General features: G+C 57.2%; 1 protein-coding gene across 7 annotated transcripts in view; it reads left to right on the forward strand.

Moving 5' to 3' along the window:
- The first annotated feature begins 239 nt into the window (after nucleotides 1–239).
- ZCCHC24 (zinc finger CCHC-type containing 24) overlaps nucleotides 240–15,339 on the forward strand; it is a 115,238-nt gene continuing 100,138 nt past the window's right edge. For 6 of the 7 annotated variants that reach the window (XM_081824014.1, XM_081824011.1, XM_081824015.1 and 3 more), the window contains exons 1-2: nucleotides 240–675; nucleotides 12,380–12,580. In XM_081824014.1, the coding sequence (XP_081680140.1) occupies nucleotides 430–675; nucleotides 12,380–12,580 (447 nt within the window). In that variant the 5' untranslated portion in view covers nucleotides 240–429. The remainder of the gene's footprint in view (nucleotides 676–12,379; nucleotides 12,581–15,339) is intronic. The other variant, XM_006745625.3, reaches the window with a different exon arrangement.

Genomic DNA, 15,339 nt, shown 5'->3' on the forward strand with positions numbered 1-15,339 from the left:
ACTGGCCCCGCCCCACTACTGCTCCATATTCAATGAGACAGCCAATGGAAGGCAAGGACTGTGCACAAGGGGCGTGGCCTCCATGGGCCCCGCCCCCGGGCACGGAGCCGAAGGGGTCAGCACTGAGGCAGATAGCGGATCGCGGGGCGGGGCGGGGCGGGCGGCGCGGAGGGGGCGGGCCCAAAAGTTTCCTGCCCAACTTTCGCTGCCTCCTTCCTCCGCCCGCGCGCGCTGCGGCTGCAGTCGGGGGGAGGCGGCGGCGGCAGCGGCGGTGGCTGCGGGCAGAGCGCAGGGCGCACGGCACTGGGCGATCGCCGTCGGGGCTCGGGCGGTGGGCAGCGGGCGCAGGCTCCCCGGTGCCCGCCCCTCCGCTGCGGGGGGGGGGGCGCAAGCGGGCGGCCGGGGAGGGGCCGGCACCGCCGCCGCAAAATGAGCCTGCTGTCGGCCATCGACACTAGCGCCGCTTCGGTGTACCAGCCCGCCCAGCTGCTCAACTGGGTCTACCTGTCGCTTCAGGACACGCACCAGGCGAGCGCCTTCGATGCCTTTCGGCCCGAACCGCCCGCCGGCGCCGCGCCCCCAGAGCTGGCCTTCGGGAAGGGTCGCCCGGAGCAGCTGGGCTCGCCCCTGCACTCCAGCTATCTCAACAGCTTCTTCCAGCTGCAGCGCGGAGAGGTGGGTGCCCCCGCGCGCCCCCGCCCTCCGTCGACCGCGCGGGGCCTTTTCCAATCGGCCCCGCTCTTCCTGGCCTGGCCCGGCCCGGCTCCGTATTGCCCGGCCCTGCTTGGCTTGGCTTCGCTTTGCTCTGCCAAACTCGCCGCCCGATGTCCCCGGGGCTCCGAGAGCGCGTCACCTCCCGGCTGAGCCCGGCTCGGAGCAGCTCGGGCGCGGGCGGGGCGCTCTTGCTCCTTATCCCAGCCCGGGGCGCCCTGCTCTAAGGGGACTGGGGGGAGCCCCGGCTGGGCGGGGGGCTCCGGATTCTCTCCAGACGGCCCGGGCGCGGCCAGGGCGGAGAGCCCCTTCCAAGTGTCCTTCCCACGCCCAACCCCATCCCCCTCTTGGCCACCGCTCGCTGGGACCGGGAGTGCAGATTCTGCTCAGAGCTCCTCCGCAGGGGCCTAAAATCTTTTCTCCTCCGACCTCGGTGGTGGCCGACCCGAAGGGCACCCTGGAGAGCAGGGTTTTTCCTGCTCTTCTTACACAGGGACCCCCAGATACATCCTCCAGCTGCTTGCCCTCCCCCAGCCACATAGGAAGTGGTTTGTGAGGGCTTGACCCCACAGACTGCGCTGTCCCCCGCCCTCCCAGCCTGGAAGGAAATGAAAGGGAAATCCTCTTGAGCTCTTGGGAGGGGGGCTAGCCAGGGGGAGAGGTTTCAGCTGCCCAGTGCCTTCTCCAGAAACCTGGGCTGGCTGCTTTGCAAAGTCTGCCTGTTGGGTGGATTCGGTTACAAAGTGGAAGGGGCAGCGAGTCTTCCCCAGCCAGATAAATACACAGATTGCCAGGACCTCCCAACCCCTTTTCAGAGGTCTTCTCCAGAGCTTTCCTAGATACCACTCCTCTCTCCTTTGAGCTGGACTCCTCCTCCCCCTCCCCTCCCATTTACTCCTGCCACTTTTGGGAATTGCAGATACCCTTCTGTGGCCTTCACTCATCCATCTTCTGGCAGCTCTCCCTGCAAAAGTGCAGGGGGAAGGAGTGGAGGAGAGGACACACTTGAGGGTTCCTTTTCCTTCTGGACCTGAGCACGGCATTTAGTTTTAGGAGAGTCAGAGTCCTGAATGGGTCAGGGAGAAGGGCCTGTGAATATGTGAGTGTGCTAGGGATGAGAGGGGGAAGGCAGAGGGTTTCCCTTTCTGGTCCCATAATGTGTTCAACTCTGCCAGTACTAACGAGGAGGGGACATGGACATATAAAACGCTGGCCTGAGGTCTAGAGGTGGGCCAGTACCAGGCGAGCTGAGAGAAGGATTGGTTGACCTGTGTTGGGCCGGTTGGGCATAGTGCAGGGCGATGGGTCTGGAGAGCCACCCCTTGGTGCCAGGCGAAAGCATCTATCTACCAAAGCTCTTTGTAAACTGTAAAGCACTCTCTCCACGGGAGGAATTATTCTTGGCTGGGAATCCTTCTCTCTTATAAGAGACCTTGCCACCTCTTCAGGGAATTGATTGCAGTGACCAGTGACTTTGGTACAGGTTCTGGGTGTTTCCTCCCTGCCTGGGTCTTTTTAGTTGTTATCCTACCAAACATTTCTTGAGTTCCGTGTGGGCCCTTGGGGAAGCAGGGACAGGCCAGTGGGGGCCCCGGATGAGAAGATAGATAAGATGATACAATGTGAGTGGTAGGTAATTTCGCACAGGTGCTGTGGGAATCCCAAGGGAGGACAGTGACCATGACCCATGTGACCGTGAACTCTCACCCCTCACAGGTCAAGTGGGGGGTCCATAATCATCAGCCTCTACTAGCCTCCCCCAGCTCCTACCCGATGGTGGCCTTCTTCCCCAAATGTGGGTCCCTGCTGAGAGGCTTGGGAGTTTGGGGCCATCCAGGGTCTTCTGTAGGGGTAGGATGTGGTGCCTTCTCTTGGAAATGTCTAACATCCAGGATCCCAGCTGGACCTTAGTGAAACTTGTCTCTGGTCACTTCACTGCTGCTCACCCCAGTTTCCCTGTGAAGAGGTACATTCCTTCTCTGGGGCTAGTGTAAAAGGAGATGGTAAAGGTTATGCAGAACAATGGTAGAAAAAAGTCTCTTATGACCTGACTTTGGGGGAACACCCTGTCTCTGTCTGGACCTCAGTTTACGCATCTGTTGAATTTAGTCTCTGCTGCCCCTTAGGGTGGTATGTGTGGGATTTGAGAGATACGTACGCGAGCAGACAGGCTGAGTTGGGGGAGGTAAGAGGGGCTTCTCCTACGCTTGCAGGCCAGTGGCTTCCTTGGAGGGGCTGGAGGGCTGTGCCGGTGGACTTTCGGAAGGCTTTCTTGGCTTTAGACTCACTTGCTCTCACCCCTCACCCGCTTCGCCTCCTAAACCCTCTTGGAGCCCCAGCTGTGCTCCTGGGCTTTCCTGCGTCCAGGGCTTAGCCAGTGACCTAATATGGCTCCAAAATAGCAACTGGCTGAGAAGGCATGAAAAAATACCCCCCACCTGAATGCCACCAAGGGGCTGGTTGGAGAAGAAGCAAATCATGTGGGAGCCGGAGGGGACTCTGCGAAGGGACCCAGGGACTCAGGAGCATCGCCATTCTGTGCAAGGCCTGGCAGGCCTGGTGGCAGTGCCTGCGGATGTGACTTGCATGCTGACCGCTGACCATGGCCTGTCTGCACCGGTCCCTGTGCCAAGAGCCCACCCCCTCCTGCACCACCCCCAGCCTGCTCCCACCACAATAGCAAAACACCATGAATGCAGCTGGGATTTGGGCGGGGGGGTTGAGGACATGGGGGCACAGAAGCCCATTGTGCCCCTGGAACCTCAGCTCTGGAAGCTGAAGATAAGCCAAGGGTTCTGAGTGGAACACTGGCCCCGGGAGCTGAGAGAGACGGCAGAGTCCGTGTACGAGGGCAGGAGCAAGCACCAGGAGGTGTCTTGGATGCTGGGGGGAGCTCTTCAGCTTCTCAGCTTGTGGTAAGGGTGCCAGGCCAAAGCAGGCACAGACACTTGGTGTGGTTTTTTAAAAAGGCCTCGGTCTAGAATATGGGCCCTGTGAGCTTCAGTTTCAACCCCTGATCTGTGGCAACAACTATATGTCTTTGTAGAGAAACTCCTGGGGCTCTTGGCTGAGCCCCTCCTCTCTCCCCTTAGGTACCCAAGGAAGGCCGTTCTTAGAGGGAGTGGGGGTTGGGTGGCTTCTGGGTGGAGGTCTTCCCTGCCAAGTTTAGCTTGGAATTTAAATTCGCAGCAGCATGGGGGCTGTGGGACTCTACCTCCAGAAAAGGAGATGTACCCCTCATTGTTGAGCATTAGCTCTTGGGCCCCTCAGAGGGACGCCTGGACCTGTACTCCCTTAAGGGGAGCTATGGCTGTCCCATTCCAGGTCAGAGTCTGAGGGGGGCCGTTATCTTTCCCTCTTCCTCCAGGGATAACAGACATGGCCCTACAGTCAAATGATGGTTTGTGGAGGCGGGGGGATGGGCTTTGGGGTCAAAGACACACAATGCTACCCCCCCCCCCCCAGCATTGTGAAGGCTCTGAGAAGCCCTGCAGCATGGAAACTTATTTACCTTTCTTCAGCCCCGCACTTCCATCAGTATTTGACCAGAGAATGTTTTTGGCGTAGAACATTTGACAGTGTTCTTCTGAACATCACTAGACGCAGGGACGGCTCCATTGAGGCACATCCCTTCCAACCCTCAGGACGTTCTTCCAGGAGCTGTTGACCCAAGCCCTCTCCCCAGCGCAATCGGCTGCAGCACTGAAGACCCCCCCTTCGCAGCCCTGGTCTGTCCACGGGAGGCTTGAGAACAGCAGGAGGGGTGTCACAAGGCTTTCTGCAGACAGGGCTGTTAGACACTCAAGGAGCCACCAAGGTGTCCTGCTTTAAAAGGCCCCCAGGTCTTGACAGTCTTGTGAAGGTTTTGTGTGTCCCTGTGCCGTCCACAGGTGCGGGTGAGCCCGGGCTGCCTGACCAGTGTGGATGTGTGAACAGAGCCACATGTCTGTGTGAGAATGGAGGTTTGCCTCAGCGGTCCTGAGAGTGGGCTTCTGGGGCTGGAGTTCGTTCCTAGCAACTTTTGTGGTCTGTGTGGTTGGCGGGGAGGGGGCAGCGCCCGGTCCTAGGAGGAATGGGCCTTCCGGCCCAGCAGAGCTTGGGAGGCTGCCTGGCTCCCTTGGCCAGCCCTGGGAAGCTGAGCTCTGACTCAGGCAAGGAGGACCATCATTCGAGGGCCTGCAGGCTGAGGTGGCCTGATTCTCACTCCATCAAATTAAGTTGACTGGGCAGGCCTGGACTCAGAGGGGAGACCACAACTTGGGGACCTTCTGAGTCAGGTGGGAGGGAGGAAGGCAGGCAGGATTAGTGATTTGTAATTAGCCAGGCTCTGTCAGCATGCAAAGGGGCTCCTCGCAGAGAAGATGGCCCCGAGTCGCAGTCCCCTACCCTTGGGTGGTGCTTTCTTCTTGCCATCTCTTTCTTCAGAGCCCCCGTTTTACAGAAGACAAAATAGGCCTGGCCAGTCACCCTCAGCGTCAGTGGCAGAACCACATCTGGAACTCTTCCAGATGCCAGCTCCAGCTGGCTCTGTGGCTCATGGTGCTGGCGATCCCCTGGGTCATTCTCGGAGCCCCGGGGCAGGGCAGGCACTCACCAGGGACTGCAGTGCCTCTGCCATGTTGTCTCCGGCCTCAGACCTTTTGAGGAGTAGTAGGCATTGGGGCACTGGTCACAGGTCCCAGCTGTCCTGCCGTGTCCGTACCTCAGTGGTACCCACGGCTCTAGCCCCTCCCCAGGAACCCGGCGTGGGGCTCCAGGGGACGGAAGTCCAAGGATGGCCTGGCTTGAGAGAGTCAGAGGATGGCCATGAGCATTTACTAGCATTTTTTGTCTCATGTCATAGTCTGTGTGCAGCGTCCCCATTGTCCAGGTGGGGAAACCAAGGCTCTTCAAGAGGAGGATGACATAGTCAGGGCATCAGTGGCGGGACCGGGGCTCCAGCCTAGGTCTCAAGAGGCTTGGTCTGTGCGGCGTGGGGGTAGTTGTGGTGGAGTATAATCTTTTATTCTGTCCTCCTCTGGCCATACCGTGAAGCTTTGTGAAGACACTAAGCTTTGCACTGGTTGTTGCTCGTACCTCAAACACTCTTGCCTGCCCTCAACAACTGACAGATTCCAACTTCTTTCTGGCACAAGAGGCGGCCCCTTCTCTGAGAGGCATCCCCCAGCTGCCACGGGGGAGCACACCTTCCTCCAGCGTCCGTGGCCCATGACAGAAGAGCTGTCCATGCTTCCGGTGAAGCGTGCCGTAGCATTGGCTGGTGTGGAGGAACACCCGCTGTACATGGGTCTGTCACATCAGCTACGTTGTCAGCACACTGAGAGTGGAAATCCCGTCTTTTTCCACCTGCTGTTGCTTGGGCAGTGCCTGGGGCTGACTAGGTGCTCGGGTGCTCAGTGGTTAGGTGGATGGGTGACTTGTGACCACGTGAATGCTCTCCTCAGCCTCTTATCTCCTGTTTTATCTCACCGGGGAAATGCTTATGGATTGCTTGATTACCTGGGAAGAGCTGACTTGGGAGATCATAAAGCCCTGTCCCTAGAGGTGTCCCAGCAGAAACTTAGGTGCGCTCAGGGTTCTTGACCTTCTCTGGTTATGGACCTCTTCGAGAATCTGAAGAGCACGAGAGTTCTCGGCGCTCATGCACAGAGCACAGGCGTATGTGCGCACACAGACACGCCTTTGCACGTGACTTCAAGGGGGTCATGGCGCCCGCCGTGACGACAACAGACCCCAAACCGAGGCCCCCTGCTCCAGAGGCTGCAAACCTCAGTGGTACCGGGGACTGGCTGAATATTAGGGTCCCTTTCAGCCCTTAGGTTGTCAAATTCATGCTTTCTGCTTTCATTCCATGACTACATTCTGGAAGTGAGAGGCAGCTGGTCCCCAGCGCTTACGCTCTAGTGGGGGGGCGGAGGGCATACGGCTATAAAATGTGGGCACCTGTCAGGTGAGCGGTGAGCTGGGTGGGAGCCGGAGGGATGGAGTCCGGAGGGAGGGTCTCCCTGGGGCTTCTCTGCTGTGTCCTGCTACCACCGTGCTCCTCCCTCTCAGGGTCTTTTCCCCATTTCTCTCTCCCCACCCCCCCACCAAAAGGCACACGGACCGCTTATTTAAGTTAGAATCTTTCATTGAGCTCCGGCTGTGTATGGGGAATTGTGTTTGGCACGCGTGGGTGAATGGGCCTCCAGGAGGCCGTGGAGCCCTTGGGGGTCTTGGGCGAGGGGTTGCTGCCTCTGGCGACGGCTAGCGCTGCCACCTTCCTGGCCCACAGGTCAGCTTTGGACCCCAGAAACAGGAGCCAAGCTGGGCTCTGACCACAGCTGAGAAATCTTTAGTCAAGGTGTGAGTTCACTTTCCAACTCCTTGCCCTGCCAGCGGGTTGTCCCCTTCTGTCCCTGAACGCAGCACACATCCACCTGTTCTTGTGGATCAGGGGTGGGGGGGTGGGGGGTGTGACTCTGGGGGAAGACCTAGGGGTAGAAGAAGTGCAGCTCCCCTTGGAGAAGGGGTGGAGCCATTTGTGAAATGAATGGTTTCTTGTGTTAAAGAGAGGGGTGTGGGTGTGTATGTGTGCACGCGTGTGCACGTGTCTGTGTGTCTGGAAGGGCGTGTGGGGTGACTTTCTGGGATAAGAAAGCAGTTGTCCAGCTGATGAAAGAAGAGCTGGGGACTAGGATCAGAGAGTCCCTCCTCCCCACTTCAGGGCCATCTCTGGTCTGGGGAGGAGGCAGGACTCAGCCTTTGCTCTGGCCACACGTCCTCGGACGCTCCCCTTATCATAGCCTTGCCCACTGCCGTGTCCTATTCTGCGGGTGCGCTTCTACCTCTCCTCTCTTCTCTGCACTGGTTTCCTCTCTCCAGAGCAGGCTTCTCTGCACTTACCCTCACTCCTGTCTGCCCCCTCCCGCTGCGCCCTCTTCCTGTCCTGGGAGGGGGGAAAGGAGAAAGCACAGCATGGCCGGTTGAGTCAGCCCTGGAAATCAGCCTCCACACCCCAGGTCCCTCCGCAGAACCCCCAGCCCGAGGGCCCAGACCCCTCACAGAGCGCAGAGAAGGTGGTGCCTCATCTTGCCAGGGCCGAGGGGCTTGGCAACATGAAGTCGCAGGCCCAGGAGAGTGGTCCCCACCTGTGTTTTCCTCTGGCTCTCCTTACTGTAGGAGAAGCCAAGCCTTGGAAGCCATGTAGGAGCTGAAATATAACAGGCCAGCTCATCTGGGTGGGAATCTCCCCTTAGCCACATGCTGGCTCTTTTACCTTGGGCAAGTTGCTCAGCCTCTCTGAGCCTCAGTTTCCAGCTCCGTAAAATGGAGCCAGTAATGCCCATCCAAATAGTGTTCTTGCAGGTATAAGAAAACCAAGAAAGTGAAAGGATCCAGTCAAGTCTATGACACAGGCAGGATCAGAATAGATTTCAGCATCTTCCCCTCTAACTTTCCCCAGCAGCCAAGCCAGAGCCTTGGAGAAGTTCCAGCGATGGGCAGGAGCCCGATGCTCTGTCCCCCGGGTATGGTATGAGGATCCCACACTAACCACTAGCTGCTGGGAGTGGGGAGGAGGGAGAGGTGGTCTCTTCCTTCAGGCTGGTGATTTGGGTCCAGTAGCTTCTATCCACCACAGTAGTGGGGCTGCCCTTAACCAGTGCCCAGAGCAGCTTAATCTTTAGGGTGAGAGTGCCTTTGACTTAGTCCATGACAATTCGGAGACCCCCCAACTTAAATCTTTAAGGTGTTAGGGCATTCATCACCTCGTCTTTCAAGTAGGGTTCCCAGACCCTTCTCTGCCTGTGATGATCTGCACCCAGGACAGTGGCAGGTGTGAGGAATGGCAGAAACAGTCTGGGCTCTGGGGGTGACGGAATGTTGCAGAATCTTTGCCTTTTGATATGTCCAGCCTTGTGGGGAAATGGAGAGGCTTCAGAGCTCCTTTGGTCAAGGGTCAGCAGAGTCACGGGGTGATCCCCACCCAGCCTAGCCCTGCTGGACAGGAGGCCGTGAGGTCCAGGAGGCCCCTGGAGGAGGCAGGGACATCTGAGGCCTGAGTAAGAGGAAGGGGTGGGTTCAAGGCCACACCACTAGAGTTATGACCAGATCGAGGGCCAGGTCCTGGAGGGGGTTGGATGGACACAGAGAGGGCCTCCTGTGGGGGGGGACAGCCAGTTCAGAACTAGAGGGAGGGAAGCAGGTGCCCCGTGGGACACCAGGTGGAGCAGCGTGGCTGTTTGGGAGTTAGGAGCTACCTGATGAAGGGCCGCTCCCGCTGGGCCTCACCCTCCAGCTATAGGCAGCAGGACTCCGAGCAGGTGGTGCCCATGGGGACCAAGTGCCCTCTGCGTGTCGGGCTCTGGGGGTGTCTTTCAGTAGCTGGTGTCTGGACCCTGAGAAAGCAGGACTGCCGGGATCATCCATGTTGCCCTCTGTCCCTGTTCTGGGTTGCAGTTTACAGATGGGAAGCCCGGGGCCGGGCCTGACTCCACAGCTGGAGAGGAGGGAACACGGCGTGTCCAGTCCCCGCAGGCCGTGGAGAGGGCTGAGAGGCAACTCGCCTTTCACCTCCATGGCTGGAGCTCCTTGGGGCTTCGGAGAGGAAACAGCTTGCTGCCGCACCCGCCCTTTTAGCCAGCCGGCAAGCAGGACTCGTGGCCCTCAGGCCTGGCTGTGTGCCCTGGTCTGTGCCCTGGGCCGCTCCGGGCCTCAGTTTCTCCATCTGGAACGTGAGAGCGGTTGGGTCAGCTGTCTGCTCTGTCCTTCCTGCTCAAAGGTGGTGTCCTCTTGAGTTGGGGAGCTGGAGCCGCCAGAAGGGACAGGCCAGAGCACCCAAGGGATGGGGGAGAGGCGGTGAAGAGGAGAGCTCTACCTGCGCTTCTCTACCCGGAGCTGCTCATGGGACAGAAGCTGTGACCCTCGTGAGGTGGGGGGTGCGGGTGTGAAGCTGCTGGGGAGAGGACAGGCTGCTCGGAGGCCTCTGGCTGCCCGGAGGCCTCTGGCTGCCCAGGGACGCCCGAGGGGTCACCCGTGGGCAGGGCAGTGTGGCCACAAGACGGGGGAAGAGGCTGTTCAGGGTGTAATTAATGCACTTTCTGGCACCCACCAGATTTCCCTTTCCTCTTGACAGTTTGCTGCCAAAACAGTCCCGATTCCTGTGAACTTGCTTAAATCTTATCCAGAAAAAAAAAAAAAAAAAAAGAAAGAAAAAAAGAAAAGAAAGAACGGGGGGAAAAAATGAAGAGGGTTGTTATTTGTGAAATTGCATTTCCCAGCCATGAGGCTGAGTCACACCATTTGGAGCTTGGAGTTTCTTGTTTGGATGAACTTTTCTCCAGGAGGCCGTGGTGATGCTGTCCTCCCTCAGGCCAGTTTGGGTGAGGAGGGGCCTCCACTCAAGCTCAGGAGAAACCTGGGTGGGTGGAAAGTCCAGGTGCTCCTGAGGCCAGGTAGGGCCAGGCGGTCTGGACAGACTGCCCCGGGGAGCTTGAACATGCAGATCTGGGCTGGGGAGGGAGGAGCGGGGAGTTAGTGTGTCAGCGGGAGAGAGTTTCAGTTTGGGACGATGAAAAAGTACTGGAAATGGATGGTGGTGATGGTCTCACAGTCACGGGAATGTACTCGGTGCCATGGAACCGTATGCTTAAAAACATAATTAAAATGGTCAATTTTATGTAATGTATTTCTTACAACAATAAAACGGTAGGTTCTAGGCTCTCGGTCCCAGGTGACTGACTGCTTTGGTAGGTAGATCTGAGGTGGGGCCTAGAAAACTGTATTTGTTAAAAGTTTCTCAAGGCGTTCAATACAAGTTTGGACATACTTGCCTCATCTGTAAAATGGGACAGTGACTCATAGGGTTGTGGTGAGCATCAGCTATCTTAGTAAGTGTACAGTTTCCAGTACCTGGGACATTGTAAGTGCTCAGTAGATGTGACTGGTATCATCGAATCCCATGGCCATTGGACCCCTCCGCACACCCCTTAAGGTTGTCCGGAATCGGCTCGCACACCTCCAGGGATGGGAGACCGTCTTCCTGTCAGGATGGACCACTCTCTCTTGGCTCCTCTGAGAGCTGGAGAATTGCCCTCACACTGAATGCAAGTTTGTGTGGTATTTTCCACTGGTCTTGGGTTTCATGGTAGCCCTGGGCAGTGGTAGAGTGGAGATGGTCATCAGGAGCCTTTGAGTTTCGTGCCCAGACATCATAGGCTGACTGACTATGTGTTTGGCCTGGATGCCTTGGATGTGGTATCTGTGTCTTTTTTTCCAGATCCTAGGCTCCAGTCTGAGCCTATAGGAGAGGGAAAAGAGGCCTGGAGAGGGAAAGGACTGGCCCCAGGCCACATAGCAGAGTGTCCAGGGAGCCAAGAAGAGTGGTGGTCCCTAGATGGTGAGGGCTGTGTCCTCTAGGAGGGAATGCCAGGCCCCCAGAGATGGAACAAATAGGGAGGCTGAGGTGTACATGTGTGAGGGGTGGCATCTGTCCTGGTTGGGGGAGGGGTACTTGATCTCCTGGGGCCTGCTCTCAGCTCCCCTCCCTCCCTGCCCACACTCAGGGGACACAGGCAGGACTGTGCCCACTCTGAGCCTCCATCTGCCCCATCTTCGTAAGGGAGCCTAAGGCCACCTCCTCTCAGGGGCTCTCTTCCCCTAGCGGTCTGGGGACTTCCAGGAACAAGGCTGTCTTCCCATTAGACTCAAGGCTCCCCAAGGTCTATGGTTCCCTCCTGGAGTCCTTGAGCACCTGAGCTGGGACCAGAGGATGCCCAGGCCCCGTGCCCAGGTTTGTCATTGACCCTCCTGCAGGAGCTGCCTCTTTACAACCTTGGCCTTTCCCCAGGAAGAGGGGACCATGGCTGTTCCCTGCCAGCTTCACCACAGGCCCCACCTTGCCAAATTCCAGTGTGCCTGGCTGCCCAGAGCCCGTGACTCCTATAAATAGAGGCTGTATACACCAGGAGGGGGCCTGGGCCGCGTCTGCTTTGAAGCCAGGCAAGACATCTGGTTCCTGTCATCTGTGGGTGGGAGAGGTGGGCCGCTCCCTCCCGGGCTCCCCGAGGGTGGGCCTGGGCCAGCCCCGGGGCTCCCCGGACACAGTCTGCACAGGCCTCGTGCCACAGGAGACCCAGCAGAGTGCTGAACCTCACTCTTCTCTTCTGTACAATGGAAACAATCCTACAAGCCGATGCTCCTCTCTCTTGTAAGATGGGGAAACGGAGTCAGCTCAGAGATAAGTGACTTGTTTAAAGCACTGGTAAAAGGCAGAGCCCCAGATCTAACAGGTTGCTTTCTACGACGCCTTCTTACCTCCTGGCGGTGTGTAAAGAACTAATAATCCTCCTCCTCCTCCTGATCATCATCACTGCTTACTGAGTGGTTCCTAAGTGCCAGGTGGGAGATAAAGTGACCTCACTTTAGCCTCATAGGCACCCTAGGAGGTGGCCATCATTACTTCCGTTTTCCAGAGGGGGCGGTTCACTGGCTTGCCCGCAGACGGACAGCTACGGTTAGAATATGAACTCAGGCTCCAGGAGGCCAGAGCCCCCGGGCAGCTCGGGAGTCCGTGTGAATTCACGGGTGTGCATGTGCGTGCGCGTGCCCATGGACTTGTCCTGAGGCCGCAGCTGCAAACGAGTGTGCCCAGGCCTGGGCAGCCCTCACAGCTTCTGTCCCCTCACAGGCGCCGAGCAGCAGCGTGTACAAGAGTGCCTCGCCCTACGGCTCCCTCAACAACATCGCCGATGGCCTCAGCTCCCTCACTGAGCACTTCTCGGACCTGACCCTCACCTCTGAGACCCGCAAGCCCAGCAAGAGGCCCCCCCCCAACTACCTGTGTCACCTGTGCTTCAACAAAGGACACTACATCAAGGACTGCCCCCAGGTAAGGCGGCCCCGCTTCCCTGGGTAGAACAGGCCGAACAGCCCCCCACCCCACACACTCCCCGCCCCAGGGCCCCTTCCACAAACAAGCGGCCCTGTGGCCCTCTGGTCTCCACCTTTTTCTCCCCTCTGGTATTTCTGAGGCAAGGTTGGCTGGTGTGGTTGGGACAGAGCCCCAGCCTGGGCCTGCCCTGGCTAGTGAGCAACTGGGGTGAGGGACGCGCAAATGAGGTTCCGGGCCTTCACGTCTCCACCAGTCTTCCTGCCAGGGTGCGTCCTGTTACAGTGGGGCAGGACGGGGGCCAGCAGCCTCCTCGCAGCTCTCCCGAGAGAGACCCCATCTCCTCACACTCACAGGGAAGGAATGCGGGCTCTGGGCCAGGAATCCAGATGTGTACCCCCTCCCCCAGACCCCACTTCTCCCTCCTCTGCTGTTGTGCTTCCTCAGTCTCCGGCCTGTGAGGGGGGAGGTGAGAGGTCCTTACCCCCCTCTTTGTGTCTCCAGGGTAGGTCTGGGTGAAGGCCTCAGGCACCACAGGCTGGGCATCTCTCTTGGGGTGGGAAGGGGCCAGGAGATCGAGAGTGTGGAGAGCAGCCCCTGTCTCCCACCCAGTGCTTCGCTGTGACAGCGTGGGGCTCCTGGGATCAGATCCCACTCAGAGAATGACCCCTGACTCCGACAGACATGGCTCTGACATCCTGGGGAGAGAGGTTAAGGTCGTTTTAAATACAGTACGAGATGGATCCGCGATTCTTTTTCTTACTATTTTTTCATATTTTCTAATGTTTTTATAATGTGTATTTTTACTTTTATTTTACATATGTAATGGAAATGGGATCCTGGAAACTCAGAAAATCTGTGTAGTCTTACCCTCCAGATGGTGGAAGCCCAGGGTGTGGTTGGGTGGGGCTGGGTGCCTCCGGACCAATGGGAGGCCAAGATGTGCTTGTTGCTCATTGCTCCTCTCAGAAATAGCTGTGCCGTGCTTTAGGTCCTTGCTGCATCAGTGTCGCCTGGGAGCTTGTTAGAAATGCAGAATCTTAGGCCCAACCCATGACTGCATTTTAGTTAAAGTCCTGGGGATTTGTGTATACCAGTGATCTCAGCCTCCGCTCACCCTTGGTCAAGAGAAGTCCGCCCCTGACCCTGAGTATGGGAGCTGGCCCACTGATGGCTGTCCTCCAGACCCCACACTCTAGTGGGCCCTATCTGCCCTCAGTATATGCAGGAAACCAGGGGCCCTTGGCATGAGGAGATCTCAGCGCAGGGTAAGGCCCCTACCCCCCACGGGTTCTCTGGATGGAATGAGGAGCAAACAGGCAGCTAAAGATCTGGTTGGTCCTCAAGGATGTGCCTCTGGCCCACCCAGGCAGCAGCCCCTTGTACCTTCCCCAGCTGAGCCCCTGCGAGGGGACTCTCACTTACTATATCTTGGAAACTTCCCTCATCATCTCCTGCCTACAGCCTGTGCTCACAATTACCCAGTGTGTCAAGTCTCTCATTAGCCTCTTGTTATATGATGCTTTGAGTGAGTCAAGCACTCATACAGAATCATTGAGCCAGTCTGTGGAGGTGCCGGAATTTTAACCCTAGCCAGCAGGTGACATTCAGGTACCAACAGGGGCTCTTGGGGCTCTGAGGAGGTGTGCCTGTTCTAAGCTGGCAGCCTGGGAAAGCTTCCAGGAAAAGGACGGCTTGAGTGGGCTTGGCAGGTTGTTGGAAGAAGGGTGACCAGTATCCAAAGGCAAGGGATGATGAGGCAGAGGTGGAGGGATGGTGAAGGTGTGTGTGTGTGAGTGTGTGTGCATGCCTGGGCCCTCTCCTAAATGTGGGGGCAGGCGGTCCCTGACCTCAGTGTCTCTTGATTTCCAGCACAGTGCAAACCCTGGTTCTTCCTTTATATTCCTTTATATGGATTACATAGTGTCTTCACTCTGCAGAAGAAGTACCGGCCCCATTTTACAGGTGAAGAAATAGTCTCAGAGAGCTGAAGTGCTGGGGAGAGGGCAGAACGTCTATGAGAACCCCAGTCTTGGGACCTCCATGCTCTTTGCTTTCTTGAGCATCCTATTCCAGTCCGGGCTGAGATGCTCATGGCCTGGGGCCTCAGTTTCCCTCTTGAGCTGGTAGAGGCCCTCTTCCAGCTCCACCTCAAACCTGATTCTATCAGAGACTCCTGCAGGCCCAAGGACCTCCTCCACCTTTCACAAGAGTTTCATCATCTGTAAAGCAAAGCTGATGAGAACACTAACACATAGCAATGTTGTGAGGATTCAAAGAAGGAATGCATGGAAAGTGCTTAGCACAGTGTCTGGTAAGCACTTAATAAATGTTGGCTAGCATTGTTATCCCTTGGGTAACAATGGAGAGTGTGCCTGTTTGGCAAGGTAGAAGGTATTCTGGCAGGCTGGAATATAATTAGATGTTCCCCACCCCTCAGCTGACCACAAGCTCCAGGGGCAGGTGCTGGGCTAGATTCATCTCTGTACCCCCATGCTGGCCCAAGATACCACACACAGCAGGTGCTCAGTATAAGTCTTCCGGAATGAAGGAATGGGCAGACAAGGCTTTTATAAGCCATGGAAACCTCTGTTTCAAATGAAATATTATGAGCTCAGCATATATAATATTTAAAAGTGGAGTGGGAATGCTTGTTTTGGTAAGACCTTTAGTGAGATATAATTCACTGTTGGCACCTCAAACCCCACGTGGTTCAAGGGTCAACTGTACATTCACATTGTAGGGCAACCATCATCACC

This window comes from Leptonychotes weddellii, chromosome 6, assembly GCF_054177405.1.
Source record: "Leptonychotes weddellii isolate Sample4059 chromosome 6, ASM5417740v2, whole genome shotgun sequence".
Classification (NCBI taxonomy): Eukaryota; Metazoa; Chordata; class Mammalia; order Carnivora; family Phocidae; genus Leptonychotes; species Leptonychotes weddellii.